The following is a 19,168-nucleotide window of genomic DNA, read 5'->3' on the forward strand; positions in this document are numbered from 1 at the left end:
CATGCAAAGCTTTCCCAAACGGGGCTTAATGCAAAATGCACTGCATCCACTTATTATTAATACGGGGTTCCATGATGGCAGATTTTTCCAGTTTATGAGGTAGGTAAACTTAAACCTTTGACTCAGTTAAAAGTGTTATAGAAGAGTGTTTGCTTGTGTTCTTGTTACACGAATTACAAGGTAGTTTCTTTTTTTTTTTTATTACCAAGTCTTCTACCTAAGCAATCCTCTTAATTGTAAATCTTAGTCAAGGTTAGATTTTTGGCACCCATTATTGGCAAAACTGAGCTGGGGTTGTTGTGGTTTTAAGAAATAATGTGCCCATTGCTTGTTCATATTAGTTTATGAGTTGGGTTTAATGAATCTAAAAGGAAGCAAGAGGATATGGCTTTCCGAGATTCCATATAGGTGACTACAGTTAGTTTGATCCAAGAAGATTGCAGAAACAGGTGTTTCTAGCATGCCTATTTCCTAAAATGTCTTGGATACAATCTCAAATCAAGCTAAACAACGGTCCTTTGGGTTACCATCCTCACTCTCTACTTTCTTCTTCCTCTCCTTCATTGCCGTACAATAGTGATTACCAAAAGCAACCAAACCCTCCATCATCATCATCATCTTCAGGTAGTAAAATAAGCCCAGCTGTTTTGTTCATCATAGTTATTCTCGCTGTTTTATTTTTCATATCTGGCCTTCTTCACTTGCTTGTTAGATTTCTCATGAAGCATAGGTCTCCCTCATCAGTATCCGAATCCAACAGATACCCAGAAATGTCAGGGTCTGATGCTTTCCAACGACAGTTGCAACAACTCTTCAATCTTCACGATTCAGGTGTGGATCAAGCTTTTATAGATGCTCTGCCTGTGTTTCTTTATAAGGAAATAATGGGGTTGAAACAGCCGTTTGATTGCGCAATTTGTCTATGTGAATTCTTGGAACAAGACAAATTGAGATTACTTCCTATGTGCAGTCATGCTTTTCACATAGACTGTATAGACACATGGTTGATGTCTAATTCTACTTGCCCTCTCTGTAGAGGGACCCTTTTCACACCTGGGCTTCCAATTGAAAACGCAGTGTTTGACTTCGAATATCCTAGGCAAGAAAATATGTTATCAAGCAATGGAGGAACGGGGGTGTCGCTTGGCCCCAAACCAGCAGAGAATGACATTGGAAAGAGGGTGTTTTCTATCAGGCTAGGCAAATTTAGAAGTTTGAATAATGGAAGAGAAGTAGAAGGAGAAGGTGTATTAAGAGGAGAGGGAGAGACGAGTAGTAGTAATTTGGATGCAAGGAGATGTTACTCACTGGGGTCATACCAATATGTGGTTGCTGATTCAGATTTACAAGTAGCTCTATGCCCCTGTAGAGGAGGCAATGCTAATGCTATGAAGCTTGTGAAAGGGACAATTGGACAAAATGGGAATTCAGCAAATGATGGGGATGTAGAGGGAAAGAAAATTAACATTAGAAGTAAAGATGAAAGCTTTTCTGTTTCCAAGATCTGGCAATGGTCTAAGAAGGGTAAATTCCCAAGTTCTTCAGATACTATAGGCTCTTCATCTGTAACTGTTGGTTTGCCATGAATCATTGTAGCAGAACTCAGTTTACTTGAAAGTATTTAGTGTTCCTTTGTACTTCATTATATTCTATATTATAATATTCAATGAATCTATTTATTAAAGCTTTTCCTTTTAGCTTTTACTATCTCTTTTCTTTCAAAGAAATTGATTCTTTACTATTATGCAACCTCTTTGAAATATGCTTCTTTGATGTTCTTACCTTTAAAATTGTTCAAAAAAAAAATTATTACTTTATGGCAAGTGGCAATGTCCCTTTTTGGGTTACAAACAAGTGGCAATGTCCTTGGTCTATCTAGTATAATGCCTAATCTTTAAAACCTTGGTTTTCAGCCTGTGAACTGCACATATGGAAATGTTGACAAAGTGATTTCTAGTATTTACTCTCTCTCTCTCTCTCTCTCTCTCTCTCTCTCTCTCTCTCTGCAATAATATACACAAAAGTGCATAAAACAGAAAAGGAAAGATAAGAATCACTGTTCTATGAGCATCTCTAGGTGCTTTTTTTTTTTTCCTTGTTTTTTTTTTTGCTACGATAAATTCTCTTTGATCTTCTAATAGGAACCTTTTTGTGCTTTGTTTGACGACTGATGAGGGTGGTGGGATCCCTAAAAAGTGCTTTGAAAGACTCTTTTGTGTAGAAGTTGACATCAGACATAAGTCAGTGGATTGTGGGGTCATAAGAGTATTCTCTCAATCAAATTAAAGCCCTGATCCCCAAGCTTAATACATAATTAAAATGCTCATGTAAAGGATAACATGGTAAGATGGTAACATGCTTGAAGCATCATTTAAACTTGAAAGTATTTTTAATTCTGATACTTTTACACAACAGGGAAAATTCATTCCGTTGTAAAAGAAGTTATCTTCCATACACATAACACCAAGAACAGAACAGTTTTAGTGATGATTTGAGAAGACCAAACTGTTTGTGTGTGATTATTGTTTTGTCCCCCATACATCATTTCATAACCATGCGAGACCGGCGCACAAGTCGTGAAGTGCAGGAGCAGGAGTAAGATGACCGCAAGTGAGCCAAAAGTCAAACAAAGTGATGCATGACTGACTGGCACGCACAAGGGATTTTGTAAGCTAAGAGATCATAAAAATAACAACTCCATATGTGTGAGAGAGAGGCACACATGTCAAAACATAGCAATCCAAGCTCAAGCCTGCTATCATCGGTCTTTTTCAAGTTCAAGGGTTGCATAGAGAAACAGATATCGTAGGACCGAAAACAAGCATGGGTTACTGAGCTTTGGTGGAAGAATCCAAGCTTTCCTATGTTCATTTATTAACAAAAATGGATTTAAATTAGTAGTAAAATTGAATTGATATCTGTATGGCACTAGTATTTTAGACTTGAAGTTCAAGTCAGTGTTCTTAGGGGTGGCATATGCGCTTCTGGTGCATGCTTTGGGGAGACAAGACCATCCCATCCCCATGTGCAAATTGCTATTAAAACAAAACAGCCCCGATAGGCAATAGCACATGGACTGTTGATGAATTGGACTCCTAATTCCAATTGCTATTAGAATTTAATTTTCTTTGAAATGCTCACTGCATTCTTCCCTCAAATTAAAAATACAATAAAATAAAAAGTCATTCAATTATGTAAATGCCATGTTATGAAAATTTATTAGAAATAATTTGGCTTTACCAGAAAAATATAAAGGCACTACATCCCTTGAATAATATGTGAGTTCATAAATAAATCCTTGCTTAAATTGAAAGAACAGCAGACCTTGTATGCATTCCAAATTATAACAAATTTCTCATTGTGCCTAATTCAAAATTCAATTCCCACAATTCTGTAAAATATAATATACATAAAATCACCTAAGAGGAGAACTTTTGTGAAGAATAGTGTGCGTGACCCATTCAACACAACACAAACCCCAGCAAAATCTCATTCCATTTGCTACACATTATACTGCCCCCCAAGGATACAAGAATTGAAACAAAATATTGACCTATCATTACAAATGGTCAGAAGAAGTTTTCCAGAGATAAAAGAGGAAAAAAAGGGGAAAAAAAAAAAGAAAAAAAGGTGGTACGTGAATATCTTCAACATCTCTGTGGATCAATCAACCTCATAAATCGCAAGGAAAATTATTGATTTGTCCTTCTTCCAAAACATCTTTATTGTTCATCTTATAAGCTATCCTTATGCGCATGACCAAGGATTTCTGAAAGTAAAATAGATATATAGAGTAACTAAGCCTCAGTAAAAGACCCAACAGAAGAGTGATAGCAGCAAAAAAAATGATTGATTAACCTAAAAATGTAAATTACAGTGGCATACCACATTAAGAATTTCTTTCCAAACATTAGCAGGGACAAATTAATTGTTAAAGATTCCTCGTAAAACCAACCAGGTGGACAATAGTTTTATACTTTTATTAGTTTCATTATCAGATTTTATTGAATATTATCAACCTCGTTATCTTTTCTTTGGATTTCTTTCTTTCAATTTTTTGAAGAAGTCCCAGCACTAAACAGTGCTCTTTCGCTACCAAAAAGAAAAATTAGAAAACTAGGTGGTTAGAGACTTGAAGAAGAATAATTCAAGGCTCCTGACATAAAACAGAATTATAGAATTTATAAACAAGTCTTTCCTAGATTTTTGATTTCCTCTTCTCAGGCACAATGTAAGACCTAAAATCTAGGGAAATAAATGGTAATCATCCTACAGCCTAAGCCACTCTTGTCTTCCCCATAAAAGAGAAAAAAAAATGCACATAAGTTTCAATTCTTGGCTATAGTGGAACTACATACAAGCATCGTTTAACAAGACAAAGGATAGCTCTAAAATAAATACTTGTGGAAGTTAAATACTAAGTCAAATTATGAGATTGGTCCCTGCAACCCCCCCCCCCCTCCATAAAAAATGAATTTAGTCCCTATATAATAATTTAAACAAAGTTGTCCCTGTACTTTTCGGATTGTAAAATCTATCTAAAGTCTAACAAAATTACAAAATTACCGTTAAGTTGCTGATATGGCAATTTTAGCCATGTGGATAGCTGACATGGCTTTATCTAGCCATATGAACTACCACTTCAGATCCGACATTTTTTTGGCAATTTTTTTCTCTTTTTGCTTGTTCTTTTTCTTTCTTTCTTCCTCAAACCCGACCCTCAGCCTCCAAAACCCAGAATTCACCCGAGCCAACCCCCTAGCCTCCAAAACCCACTCAATGCACAACCCTTCATTAAACCAGGAAAACCTTTCACACCACTTCTTGAATTCAAGCTCTTTGAATTTAAACTTCTTTGTGAACAATGTTTTATTAATCTCTTTTGCATCCTCATCATCCTTTTAACTTATCCAAAAAACTCATATGCAACCCTTGAAAGTTCTCTCTGCTAGGATTCAATATCTTCTCCAACTTATTCAATCTAGCACCAATCTCCTTTTCAATCCCAATTCTCGCCTTAGAATTCAAACTTTCGTCAACCACATCACTTCCTCATCACCACTCCTCATTTCTGTTTGCTCCATTTTTCATGCTTTCCTAGCCATTGCTCTAATTTCTTTGACTTTTTCTTCCGATTCAGAATGCCAATAAAACACATTTCCTGAACTCAATCCAACTTTTCCATTATTTGAAAACTTCCCATTTTTACTTCTATAATTCCTCTAAAAACCATCCAAGTTCACATCTTTACCTTGAGAATTGCCATTACCCATCACCCAAATGGAAGCATATCACCTACAATAATTGTACTACAATTAACCAATCAGCATTTAAAGTTATGTAGGATCCACCGAAATATTATGTGGAGTCCACACTTATAAGTGGTGGACCCCTACATAATTCTTGATTTGTGATTGAGCAATTGCAAGTGAAATGCTCTCAAACCAAACAGTGATTAAAGTCTGAAACACAAAAATCCCCACAAAATAAAACCCAAATTTTAAGACAGAATAAGCTGAATTTTACCAAAACTGCCACTGTTTTCTCTAGCAGCACTAGATGTCTTAGAAACCCAAAATTCTTAGTTTCTTCTAAAACTTGGTTTGGCACTTCATCAGAGGAAGGCTCGAAAATGGCAACATCAAGGGGTTTAGTTTCGGGCAGGGATTCTATGAGGCTTATGGGATTAGTAGGAGAGGGATAAGGGAAAGGCTTAATGAGGGTTTTGAGCATTTTGGGGCACAAATAGTTTTTACACTTAGTAGGCATTGAGGGGAGGGGACTGGAGTGGAAAGAGGGGAAAATATAAGTGGCTTTAGTGAAAATTTGATAATGATGGACAAAGTGGGGGAGAGGAAGGATACAGCCCCCGCCATGGATCTGAGAGTGCAGCACAAAAGGGGTGACAGTCAAATTCTAGGTTGGGGTCGGCTCGGGTGGATTTTGGGTTTTGAAGGCTGGGGGCCAAGGTCTGGTTTGAGGGAGAAAATAAAGAAGCAAAAGAAAGAGAAAAAAAGAAAGAAAAGAGAAAAATTGCCAAAATATGTCAAGTCTGACATGGCAACCCACTTGGCCAGATAAAGCCACATCATCTATCCAATTGGTTAAAAACTTACCACGTTAGCTTAACAGTAATTTTATAACTTTGTTAGACTTTGGATTGAAATTTTACAATACGAAAAGTATAGGGACTAAATTTGTTCAAATTATTATACAACGACTAAATTCTCATTTTCAGGTGAGTACAGGGGCAAATCTCATAATTTGACCTAAATACTAACAAAGAATGAAATAAAGAAGTCCAAAGCATTGTTAAAAAGTAGTGCAAAAACATACTTAGTCAAGTAACACTAGAGTCAAACCCAGGGCTTAGCCTAAATGGTTCACCACCTCTCTTAGGAGGTGGATTCCTGCAAGGCTGAGGTTCAATCCTCAGCACTTGCAAATTCTCCTTCCCTATTCCCCTTAGGCCTTGGCCTCCTTTGTACCAAAAAAAAAAAAAAAAAAAGTTAACTGTAGAGTCTAGTAAGTGCTGAAGCCCCTATGATCAAAAGTTAAAATATGATTTTAAATGAAAAACCGACAAAATAGTATCACAAAAAGCTGTAAGTGGAGGACGCTGCCACAATATGCCAATTAAGACAGAGAGTACCATTATCAGTTCTGTAAAGCAACTTTAACCAATTAAAACAACTAGATATGAGATAATATGCTAAAGCTTTCTCTTGCTAAGCCCTGAGATTCAGAATGAGTAACATAAAGACTAATAAAACTCAGTACACATACCTTCCCATGTTGGCTATTAGTGACTTTCAAACTTTGTGTGATGGACCCATTACCGCTAGCAGGCAAAGTATTGCTGCTAGCTGGATCCAAGTGCAACTGAAGAAACTGCAAATTTTAAAAGCAGCAAATTATATCAGCATCACACATATTAAACAAAGAAGTACTCGAAATTCTACATAATATTTACAAAGTTTAAAGGCTATTTTTAAGGAACATAACAATATTATAAATTTTGTGAAATTAATCAAGCCTAGATTTTAGGAATTCAACAAACAAGGCTAAATAAAGGGAAAAGTGCTCTTCGGGCAAATAGAGAACTACAAGTGAGGACACACTTTAAGTTGCAACTGCAAAGTTTTTTATTTTCACCTAAACCCATGATAAATAAAGCAACAGAGGAAAAAATAGATAATGCAAAATCCACCTCTAACAGATGTTACTGATAACCCAATTATAAATTTCTATACTATAAGTACAGCAAGAGCATGTTCAGTAAACAACCATCTTGAGTTACCTTCGGAACTGCCGCCTGGAAAAGAAACTCATTATAAACATTAGGTGACAGATTTATAAAAGTAGCCTCGATCAATGTTGTTTGTGGGTTTCCTGGTTGCTTTGAGAAGTTGAATGTCATCCTTAAGGAGCTGCTCTCATATGCAACTAACGATGGATAAGCTGGACCATTTTCCTCTGCCCACAGAAAAGAAAACTATAACTACTTTGGCAACTACAATGCTACAACATCTGCAGAAGAAACTGTAAAAACTTACCATGCTTTTGAGGATCGGGGCCAAACACATCCAATAAATCCATCATTGGAGCAGCACTTGCTGGAGAAGTGGTGTTTGCAGAAAGTGAGGAAAGTGATGCGAGGCCATTTAAATTGGCAAGTGGTGCTTTCTTGTCTTGACTGGAGAATAATATCTCAGATGCAGATGAGCTGCTTTTTGCGGGAGGAGATGTTCCAATTGACAGAAGATCCAGCAGAACATCTGTACCAGCTTTTGGGGGATCACTTGTGCCTTAACAGTCAGAGAATAAAATCAAGCTTTTTTAATCAAAAGGAAACAAGTGATCAGAAACTGAAACAGATTCACTTTTAACTGTGAAGAAACATCTAAGATTTTTATGTCTATGCAATACAAAGTTCTCTTATGGAGAAGGATAACCATAAAACTAATGAATAGGAAAAACTTGTTCTCTTTTAACATTGCTACACTCTCAAAAATGTCAAATTAAGTAATTATGCAATTGAACCAGCATCACACCCATTATACATTCAAAACCAATTCGGACTTCATGATTATAAGTATAGGATATCAAATTTAAGAGAGATTTATTTTATGTTCTTTTACAGAAAAATTATAAAAAAAAAAAGTTAGTTTGCATCACAAGTTTAGAAACCACTAATTTTAATCAACAGGTGTTTGCCTGAACCATTGTCCCCTATGATTATGAGATATAGATGATTAATTCTCTACAAGTAAAAGATAAATAAAAGGGATAAAAGACTAAAATTTGGGGTCTTGAACAAACTTATTACACAGAAAATGCTAACTTCAGCGATAACTCTGAAATACATAAGCACATGCTTGAAAAAACGAACCACTCCTCAAATGTTTCTTAAAGATGCATACCATTATGAACCCAACTTACCTGAAGGAGCAGAAGCTGGGGATAAATCAACTCCAAGAAGATCCTGAAGAAAATCACCACCAGAAGAGCTAGGTACAGGGGCATCATCTGAACTTAGGTCAAGCAAATCTGCGATAGGAGCTGCAGCTGGTTTAGCAATTCCATTTGGAAGATTATGTGGTCTCCCGGCAGAAGTTGAAACAGCTGTAGGCAAGGAGCCAGCCCTCCTTCCGCTGAAAGTTGCCTCATCCAAAACTGGCATCCTTTCAACCAGTGCAGATCTGTACAAATTCATTCATCAGCTTTGTAGTTCACAATTATGATGCGATGCTGGAAACATTCTAAAAGGTAATGAGGTCAAACAAAGAAAACTTTTTAATCATATACCTAATGTTCTGATGTTTCTGAAGAATACAATTAAATTCAATAGATCGCTGCTGCAACTCAAGCACAAGGCTTCCTTTATTTTGGACAATTATATCCTTGATCCTCCTGGAGATACCAATTAATGAAAATTGATCTTTCTCATGTCATATAAACAAATAAGAAGAAATTCTTCGATTACTTCACACAGGAATTTCACAAAAAATTAGGATATTTGGATCAATTTGTCAAGAAATAAATTCAATTTAGGTCATGTTTAGATAGAGTTTGTAACTGTATCAAGTGTTATGCTTATAAAAGATTCTTTTTAACCCCTAGACCAAGCTAAGAGGCCAGTAGAAACGTGTAACATTAACATTAACATACTCTGAAGAAGAAGGAAAACGAGAAGAGAGCTTTAACAGAGAAATCAAGGCCATCGCTTTAGTAGTGAGATCTGACGTATGACGCTTAATAGCAACCTCTATGGCATCCACAGCATTAGATTCCGTTACCTGATTAGGAAATAAAAATTGACTGAAAACTTTCCAAACAGTATGGTAAGATGCAAAGTGATAGGTCTAAGCATTCAATTTAGGTAATGCTGCTACTGGACAAAAGAACAGGATCCTGAAATGGTCAATTGGGGACTTTCAGCTTAGCATATAGCAGTTTAAGAATCTCATTAGTTTAAAAATCATATTGGATTTAGGTAATTCCATGGAAAAAGACCTGGAGTAATAAAGAACTCCACTGGATGACACTCATTATTACATCTGATTGCAAGAAAACTCAAAATATTTCAACCAGAAATAACATAAAATACTTAAACAAGATGTTTTGAATAAAATCAGAAGGTACATTGCAATGCCTTGTCAAAAGGGGAATTGAATGGTTCCTTGCCTATTTCTACATCTGCAATATCACATCATCCATAAGCCCAAAAACGCCATACATGGTCTAGATTATTTTCATTAATTTTATGTTAAAAATAGACTTATCCCTACAACAACAACAACAAACTAAAAAGGAGAATCATGTTAGGTCATAGTTTTGAATGTTATAAATAGATTTATCCCTACTTAATCAAAATGAATTTGATTGTTATAAAACAAACTTCAACCAGGAAGTAAGAATTCACTATTTGATGAAGCCAAAAAAAAAATAGTTTCATGTTCTTTACTACCAGTTACACAAACAACACAATTACTGGTCATGTTTACATGTCAATTATTTAAATTCAATTTAACAGTAAACATGCCATATGTCCTGAAGTCATAAATTTATGAAAATTTTCACAGAAAAGGGATCTAATCAACTTTCTTCAATTAGAAGCTTCCCCTATACATACTCGCCATTCATATAACACAGCCCATTACTCTGCTGTTTTCCTCTTTTTCTGATGGTAAAGTGCAACCTGACTAGTTGACTACAGTATGTGTATGCAAACTATTCAATGTATAAGGATGCACTTACAGTTATTGAGTCTTCAATATCAAGCATCCCGACATTATTCACCAACATGTCACCATATTCACCAAAACACCAAACTGCCACTCGAACAAGGGTTTCCTAATGAAACATCAATTTGCATTTGAATAATTAAGAAGATAAGAGTATCAAATTTAGACATAAAATCCAAAACAAACCAAAGAATACCTGTTCTATTGATGTTTGGAATGCTCTGTACAATGCCCTGACTGTATATCCATGGAGGTCAGAAGCATTACTTATGACCACGATAAGAGCATGCCAGACTTCATCTTTTACAAAATTTCCAGCCTACTAAGCAAAGGATAAATATCAGTACTCTCGGAACAAAATAATTAATAGAAACATTGAAAGAACCAAGAAGATAAATAACAAATGTGGCAGTTCCCGAAAATGGAAAATGTTCATCCTCGCTCCCTTTCTCCCAACTACAATTTTGTCAAGTAGATATGAGAGTAGATCCAGCAGATTGTGGAGATTCTCACCCCAGGCAAGGTTTAAAGAACAAGCATTCAATCAGTTACTTTTCATTGACACTTCAGTTTTATCAATAAAATGTAAAAAGATTGACATAATAAAATGAAAATATAGTACTGGGTAAGAAGAACCATTACAGGCTATACATCTGAGTTCCCACAGTTTCCGGCAAATTATAATGCCTACTCTTCCCAATTGTTGCCTTAAACCGATTCATTTTTGCCTTCTTCAAGCATCCATCTTCATCGATAATTTAGTTTTTTAAAAAAAAAAAACAACTCCATATGGCTTCTACATGCATAAATCACTGACTAAACTACTAAATTTTCTTAGGGTTCCAAAGTGTTTGCTTTTCTACTGTACTCCAGGTCCAAAAACCACTAATCCTTAACAAGTTACTTTTCCTGATCCAAACCACTAATCCTTAACAAGTTACTAGTAGTGGTGGCTTGAAATCTTACATGGATTTCATCAATCATATTCCTAAATCCTAATTGGCTTAGAAAGGGCATCACAATCCTCCCACTGAAATCACTGATATCCTCATTGGGTCACACTTCAATAATCATAAGCAAAACCAAAAGGACCAAGATCATACCAGCACCGACACCGACTTACAAGACGAGCTAATAAAGATTGCAATGACCCAGCAATTTTTCAGGCCTAAACCACCAATTCTCAACAGTCAAAAGCTTAAACTCAAGTTCTACAAGTGAGTAACTTGAGGTCTTACATGGTTTCATCAATTATATTTACTACTATCTAATGTGGGAGGAATATCCCATTTTCAGCCTTTGATAGTTCATCCACTCAAAGGCCACAAGCAGCAAAAGTCATAGCAGAGACATGTTCAACCACTAGATTTAACTTGAAAATTCAAGTGGGTGGACTTATGCAGATTGACAGCTAACTTTGAATAACTTGGCCAACATTACACCAAAAAAAAAAGTATAAATATTGCCAATTATTTTTATAAATTATCATTTAAACAGTGCAAGAATGTATTTCTCTTTCTATTGCAAGGATTTATACACAACAAGGTCATAATGTTCAACAGAGAAGCTTTTTAATCAAAAGAGTAAAGATACTGACATGTTATACACCATTACTTAATGGACTCACATGGAAAACATTAGATGAAATCAAGGATTGAAATGATAAGCACATCAGTGAAAAAAATAATATGATAAACAAGCTTTAAGAAAATGTAATGTTCTGCAACACCTACCAGGAACAAACACTGCTGAAGGATGCAATTTGAACAAGAGTGAATATAGTAGCAAAAGAGAAACAAGGACAGGGATGAATTCAGTGGACTACGACAAATAAAGCATCTTTACTCCAATCCTACAACAATGCTATGAATGACAACATATACCTCAGAAAGAACCTTGAGCATCTGATCAATGTACCAAATCTTATCTGGGGAAAACCTGAGGCAATAAAAATGATTGTTAATTGACTAAACAATGCTGCAAAGAAAAAAATTGTCCAATAAACCAGAAGAAAATATTCAAAAAAAAAAAAGAGAGAGAGAGAACAATAAAATGAACTTCTATAAATTTAATAAACGTATAAATCCATTAAAATTGACTATATCAAATAAATTGCTTGAAATAACTGCCTTCTCCAGGAATATAACCAATCCTTTTAAAATTACCTAAAAATGGGGTTGGAGGAAGGATTATACATCGCATACATCCATGTATGCATGTACATATCCAAGCACAGCACATGATATATGAAAATACTGAGCTAAGAAGGCAATTACAAATAATACAGCATACACAAGGAAAGCAGAAGTAGCACTTCTCATGTAACTAACAAATAGCCCAACTTACTTTTCAACAAGGGAACAAATCTTGGCAGTAAGATCTCCCTTAAATTCTTGATCGCTTACTTCTAAATATTCAATTAGCTCTTTCATCAAAGGCTTCACATTGTTTTCATTCACTAGCAAGTAGACAAGTTCAAGTGCCCTTTTCCGAATTGAAGCATCTGAATCCTGGAAAAAGATGGCAACAATGGCACTTCAGAACCAGATCAGAATCCACTTCAAAAGCAACTAAGAAAATGCTGGAAACTCTTTTTCTATTGACTAGAGTACCAAGGCTCAAACTTAATATCTCTACCCAATTCCTACTCCACCCTAACCCTGATCCAAGCCCAAGGGGCAATGCTGGAAATTGCTATATAGCCAAAAATTGAATCCCTAAATATCAGTTCAAATATCAATCAATACGCAAGAAAAGTAACCAACCAAAAAGAGATCATAACAGTCACAGGTTAGACAACTAGAGGATTCCCTAAAAATGAAGAAAAAGGGACTTTAACCTTAAGGACAAAAATAAAAGATCAAGTGATATCTAAAGAGAAAATTAACCCTCACTGCTTTAGCTAGTAATAAGAATCTTATTCCCTCACATATGGGTTCACTAAAAGTAAAAAATAACTAATAGAACCAGAGAATCAGGGGGGACAGAAGGAAAGCAAAAGAAAACTCCTTGAGTGCTTCTTGAGCAAGAACTAAAACAGAAACCTTTTGAAATCATTAAAAATGAAACTAAATGTCCTCAGGCAGTACCTTTACACATTCCAAAATTGTTGCCCTATGCCTCTGCACTGCTTGTGCATCCACCGTAATAGCCTTCATAAGCATGTTTAATGCAACGAATCTGCAAAACATGCAAGGTTCATTTTCATAATACAGTAGAGCAATATAGAAATAGTGTAGAAAGGGACATGAAATCAAGAAAAGATTTGAATGAAAATACCTGATATTGTTGTCACGATTTGACAAGAATCTTCCCAATATATTGATAGCAAGCACACGTAAACCACCATTATCTTCAATGCTCATGATTGTTTCAACACATTCATAAAGAATAGCATTTCCTGCATTTTTGTTCGACTCGGTTTTCGTTGCCACCTAAGGAAAAGTGTGAGCATGAAGAAAAACAAGACAAAAATAAAACCTTAACCTCATTGAGAGATTAAATGTTGTCTACTGTGAAAGGAGTTCTCTGCAACAATTTTAGCTTCTACCATCTTTTCAGTATCCCATATACCCATATAGTATACCATCTTTTCAATTAACATGTTCCAAGAAATTTTATTAAGGTTTTTCTCATGAGCAGGAGCAACATTTAGGTGGAATATCCAGTTTATTTTCTATGACAGAACTTGTATTCTTTCATCATGCTATGCTATCTTAAAACATAAAATGGAAGAATAAATCTCATTCCTCAATGAAGCAAATTTTTTTTTGCTTTTGCAAAAGTTTCCTCAGAACTACTGGCGATGGGCATGCTAATGAAATTTACAGCAAAAGAAAGAGATTCAAAACTAAAACCTTACTTTAGTTACTAATTGATGAGATAAAAAATATATAGAATACACAGTACTTCTTTCAGGACTTTGAAAGAATTACAAAAGAAAGATATAGGTACAGAAAAAAACTTCACAAGTTCATAACTGACCTGGGCAAGTATGTCATTCATACAGTCACTAGCATCAGCATCTCCCTGGCCCAATATCCGCAGAAGCTTAAGCAATCTTATATGAAGGAAGGGATCTGTAATGCCAGCAATGTCATACTCAGGAGCATAGGGACTGTTAGCAATATCCCTCAGAGTTTTGACCAATCCTTCAGTACACTTCTGCAGTGATTATAAAACAAGCTATTATTACAATTAGAAAGCTGGCCCCATCATCCATTTTTAACAAGTTTCTTCCCATTAAAAGTTACAAATAAGATTCAGCCCAATATTCAAATGATACAGAAAAGGGCACTGCTTTCACATGATCCTAAAGGCCTAAACAAGTTCATAAGTCCTACAGAAACCAAATGGCGCAAATTAACTGCAAGCATCCAATTAATGCAAAATATAGCCAACAGTTTAGGATGAAACACCAGTAAACCTGATTCTTTTTTTCAATCCTTTTGATGGTGAGTACTCTTTGGCCAGAAACAGATCAAAAGGATTGCTGGTAAAGTAGAATGCTCAGCCCAAATTTGAAGCTCCAAAAACACCAAAGCAGGAACTAAATATTTACAAGAAACTTTATTCATGATAGCTTTTTTTCCACAGGGGCAAATGAGTATAGCAAATAATTCACACGCTCAATAGAGTGATTTTCTTCCTGATACTATAGCTATATGCTTATAAAGCCATAACCAATTTACCTTTCTAAAATATTCAAGGGCTTCTGAACTGACTTTACATAAATCCGTACAAAGTTGAACTCCTGTTATTAGGACTCCATGATGCTTTTCTTTAAGTAAGGAAGCAGCAGGATTTATAAAGTTTTCAGCCAGGTCCGGAACTTTCTTTATGATCCGTATGGAGCACAATGCTGCCTACAAACAACAGATAGAGTCAAGAGGAGCTAAAGATTGCAATCAGATCGCTGAAGAAATGATAGAAAACCTTCAAATTATGAAATAATGTGCATGATGAGAATTCAAAACCAGACACCACTTGACAAAGGGGGGAAAAAAGAAAAGCAGGGAGCCTGTTTAATCAAATCCATCGTCCAATAGAAAAAAGAGTAATTGTAGATGAACCAATTTAGCACATATAAAAATGCCTTCACAGAGTGGCTGGCAATAGTCAATAGATGTCTTTCCCTCAAACTATCAAACAAGCCAACTGAAATTGAATTTCTTGGAGTCACTAAGACATCAGACGCAAGGGTTACCATATGTTGGCATTTTTCCCTTGAATGATTGTATGCTGCAAGCTCTTCTGATTAAGATAAATGGGCAGAGAATTATTCAGATTTCATAAAAGTCGCTGTGGTATGAAGGTTGTGGAATATCATTGAACACACTATCCATGAATTAGGAACATAATTATACTATATAGTTGAGGTCTCAGTCATATGGCATCTGATACTTAATCGTGGATTTACATGGATGTTATTAACCATTGTATTGCCAAATTACAAAGGCAATATTGGAAACAAATAAACAACACAAACCATAATACTATAAGCGCTCAACAAAACAACCAAAACTTTCCAACTCCTGTACAAGAAAGGTGGAAGGAGAAGTTGATATCTTTTAAGTGGTACACCCAGCAACGTTTATGCATAAGAAATTCAAATTTATGGAGTCCAACAGCCTCCCTTTTCCTCCTTTACATTTACATCTCACCAAAATCAGAATCTGCGGCCAGCAGGCCCTTGAATAAAGAGTAGGATAACTTACTTTTTTCCGGATATTGGGATCTCGAAACTGCAGCAATCTCTCCACTTCTGGAGCAAGATCACGGGCCATTTCTGCAGAACAAATATTTCCCAGAGCACAAAGAGCAAGTCCTACAATATACTGGTTTGAATGATTGAGATCTCTGCATATAAGTTAAGGTTCCGGCAAAGAAGCAAATCTCTTCATTTTCTTATTTTTACCCCTGCAATACCACCCTATCAGGGACAAAATTATTCATCCAGGAAAGAAATGATAAACGGGAAAAGAAAATGGGAAAAATTAAGCTTGAGAAAAGTCTACGCATAGGATACTGCTTTAATGAATTTGTGACCAACATCAGAACTTCTTGTCTTTCATCAAGAAGCAACATAAGACCAAGATACCCAATCCTCTTCTCAGGAAATCCAGCAGATGCAATCAACTTCAGGCACTCCATTTGGCCAAAATGAGTGGGATATCCAAGCATGTGAATAAACATGAGCTTTGCCAGGTTACGGTGCCTATAATCTTGATCATTTTCATTAATTGCAGCACGAATAGCAGCACACTCTTTCCTTACAACAGCACGTTCTTCTGCCGCAGTTTTGCATGCACGTATAGCCCGTATCATGTCCCTGCATTGGAGAAGTTTGACCATTTTCAATTAATATGCATATAAACTAAGGTCAAGTCAATCAGTTAGATTCATCAATATTACTTGGGACAGAAAATGCAGAAGAGATCTGTGACTCGTTAAATTGATTCAGGCAGGTTTAAGCAAAAATGAACTCATAACCATTAATAGAAAATCATTTAAGAAAGGATAAGAAAGGACAAAAAGTATTCTTAGTAACCAGCCTTAGGTCCTGACTAAGAAGAAACTTTTAATACTATAGGATGTGGGATCCATGGTTCCTTTTTCTTTTTCCCTAAAAAAGTACATATAGCTTAGAGAACCCTTTTTCCAATGTATATAAACAGTTCTTATCAACAATTTCCTGAACATGAAATATTCACAGATGCATAAGAGATAGGAGACCATCCCTTTCTACTTGCTAGTTTGTTCCTTAAAAGCAACACTTACTACTGATCACTTCATAGAAGCAACTCAAGACATAAACTTATCTAATAACTAAAGACAAGGAGATCCAAATCTTCAAACCCACAAAGTATGGGTGAAATCCAGTTATCTAATCGAAAGAACAAACACATTATTCCCATGAAAAGGTACGGAGGTTGTCCTTCACAATTGGCTGCTTTTGATATCTCAAATTCTTTTAATCGTGTTAAATGTATAGAGAGACAAATACAACAATTCAGTTCCCTTGCAACAGACATAGGCACCTTCTACAAACACCGAGCAGTCTCCCCTAGGAAAAATAAAAAGAAAAGGAATTTAACTTTACAATTTTTTCCTAGAAGTGTCATAAGTCTACAAATCAGTTTGATCGCATAACCACCAGAATTACATGTACAGCCATATAGCCAGGTTATTCTGATTGTACTTCCAGTAACCATATTGGACAGGATAATTGCGTACATGACTACCTTGGACTGTATGCTATATTTAAATTATCACTCTCTCAAACTGTTGCTACTTGTTACTCATGTATTAATATCAATGTTCCAAAATATACTGCAAAACTTTCATTTCTACAATGCAAATAGTAGAGAAAGCAAGGCTTTCAGTACCAAACCTGCGTTTCGGTTCCTCTCCAAAACCTTCGGCACCAATGCTATTTGGCGCATCATTTCATATTATCCATATTCATGTAAAAAATAGATCAAGCTACTCTCAAACCATTTTACTAAATGAGTAGGTTATAACTTCATACATTTCTACATTTTCATCATAGTTGCAACTAATTTAAAGCGAATAAAAATGAAAATGAAAAGCAAACTAGAAGAACCAAATTATGAGACCAAAAAAAAAAAAAATGCTAACAAACTCCACTTAGCTCTAAATTTAGAGGCAACCATCTTTTAAGTTGCACAAACTACAACCGAATTCCCAAAATTTCAATCACGGCAATCAAAACAACCCCAGTTGAACAAAACCCTAGCTCATTTAATCATAAAACCAATCCATTCAAATAAAAAAAAATCAAGTTTGCTTGATCTGATTTCCAAACTAAAGGGAAAGGGGAGAAGAAAAAGAAGAAGTGGACAGCAAGAATTGGGGCTCACCGTAGACGAGTACCGGACGAGAAAGGATTCATGATTGGGTCCAGGGTTGAAGCTTTTGTAGAGAACTCAAATCGGATCCAATGAAATGAAAAACTAAACCAAATGCTGCGACTAAATCAATCACAGAATTAGCGCTATTCGGAATTAAATCGATTTTCTTCCACAAATCTAAGAATCTGCAATTCAAGATCCAAATGTTGGAATTCGGAGATCTAAAAGGGACAACCAAACAGAGATTTGGATCTGAGGGAGAGAGAAAACTAAGTCTCTGCTCTCCTTTTTTTTCCTTTTTTTTCACAGTGACGATGAAAATGCTGAGTCAGGTTCCTATGTCTTTGTTAAAAAAAAAAAAAAAAAAGAAAGAAACAGGAGGCAGTGGGAAACGAAAAAACGTGAGCAGTCATATTTTCATTTGGCAGTGCTGAGGGCGTTAATCCATGCCCCCGCAGGTAGTAGTATCAAAACATTTTTCTTCAGTACCTATTTGGTATTAAATTTTTGAGCGGAGCCCGAAGGCAACTAGGCCCAATCTAAGCTCTCCCTACCCCAGTCCGTCGGATTTTGGCAATGGATATAAACTGTTTTCAAGCAATCAAAGATGAAAATTATCGACTATGTTTGGCCAAGTGGGCTGGCTCGCTGGCTAAGTCCATCAAGAGGAGCAGACAGATGATGATGATATGATATACCCAAATCCGGCAGTCCCAATTGCGCCTGTCAATATTTCGGCATCGTATGGAAAGTGATTTGGGCATCCTAAAAGTTCCTAGTAATATTTCCATGTGGTCCTTTTTATTATGTGCCTTTAATTAACATTGTTGTCTTCGATGACCATTAATTTGTTTGTGCTCTTTAGCTGCTAAATGTTTTTGTTCTGCCAGCATTGAGGTGGGTTTTTGTTTTTATTTACTTTTGTTTTAGATGAGGATGTTGTTGTCAAGTTTGGGTGGAAGATGGGTTTTATTTCAGTTGATATGTTTTTGGTATAATATGAATTTGTAATAATGACTAAGTTCTATGTTCTTATTTCGTTTCGGT

The 19,168-nt window shown here is 35.7% G+C and overlaps 1 protein-coding gene and 2 pseudogenes across 1 annotated transcript; 1 reads left to right on the top strand and 2 right to left on the bottom strand.

The window, feature by feature from the left end:
- The first annotated feature begins 430 nt into the window (after positions 1 to 430).
- On the top strand, positions 431 to 1,661 carry LOC111288177 (RING-H2 finger protein ATL46 pseudogene; annotated as a pseudogene).
- A 1,646-nt stretch (positions 1,662 to 3,307) lies between these two features.
- LOC111288399 (AP-1 complex subunit gamma-2-like) lies at positions 3,308 to 18,431 on the bottom strand. Its single transcript, XM_022879280.2, has 18 exons — positions 18,131 to 18,431; positions 16,276 to 16,578; positions 15,965 to 16,106; positions 14,939 to 15,112; positions 14,232 to 14,411; positions 13,527 to 13,681; positions 13,337 to 13,427; positions 12,594 to 12,757; positions 12,131 to 12,185; positions 10,444 to 10,566; positions 10,261 to 10,356; positions 9,172 to 9,299; positions 8,809 to 8,913; positions 8,443 to 8,702; positions 7,557 to 7,808; positions 7,301 to 7,476; positions 6,787 to 6,891; positions 3,308 to 3,769 (listed from the first exon to the last, which is right to left on the bottom strand). Exons 1-18 carry the CDS (start codon positions 18,160 to 18,162, stop codon positions 3,674 to 3,676), a joined length of 2,637 nt encoding a protein of 878 aa, XP_022735015.2. The 5' UTR covers positions 18,163 to 18,431; the 3' UTR covers positions 3,308 to 3,673.
- Positions 4,612 to 5,291, bottom strand: LOC149519327 (uncharacterized; annotated as a pseudogene).
- Positions 18,432 to 19,168: the final 737 nt, after the last annotated feature.

This window comes from Durio zibethinus, chromosome 4 (genome assembly GCF_047325235.1).
Source record: "Durio zibethinus cultivar Kanyao isolate XHJ-2024 chromosome 4, ASM4732523v1, whole genome shotgun sequence".
In the NCBI taxonomy this organism is placed as follows: Eukaryota; Viridiplantae; Streptophyta; class Magnoliopsida; order Malvales; family Malvaceae; genus Durio; species Durio zibethinus.

What these genes read in the sequence shown, in the direction of transcription:
- LOC111288399 (XM_022879280.2), bottom strand. Translation starts at nt 18,162, where the DNA reads ATGAATCCTTTCTCGTCCGGTACTCGTCTACG. An exon ending in TCCAAACATCAATAGAACAG is followed by an intron (nt 10,357 to 10,443) that starts GTATTCTTTGGT and finishes ATGTTTCATTAG; the next exon opens with GAAACCCTTGTTCGAGTGGC. An exon ending in CGTTTTCCTTCTTCTTCAGA is followed by an intron (nt 8,914 to 9,171) that starts GTATGTTAATGT and finishes TGGTATCTCCAG; the next exon opens with GAGGATCAAGGATATAATTG.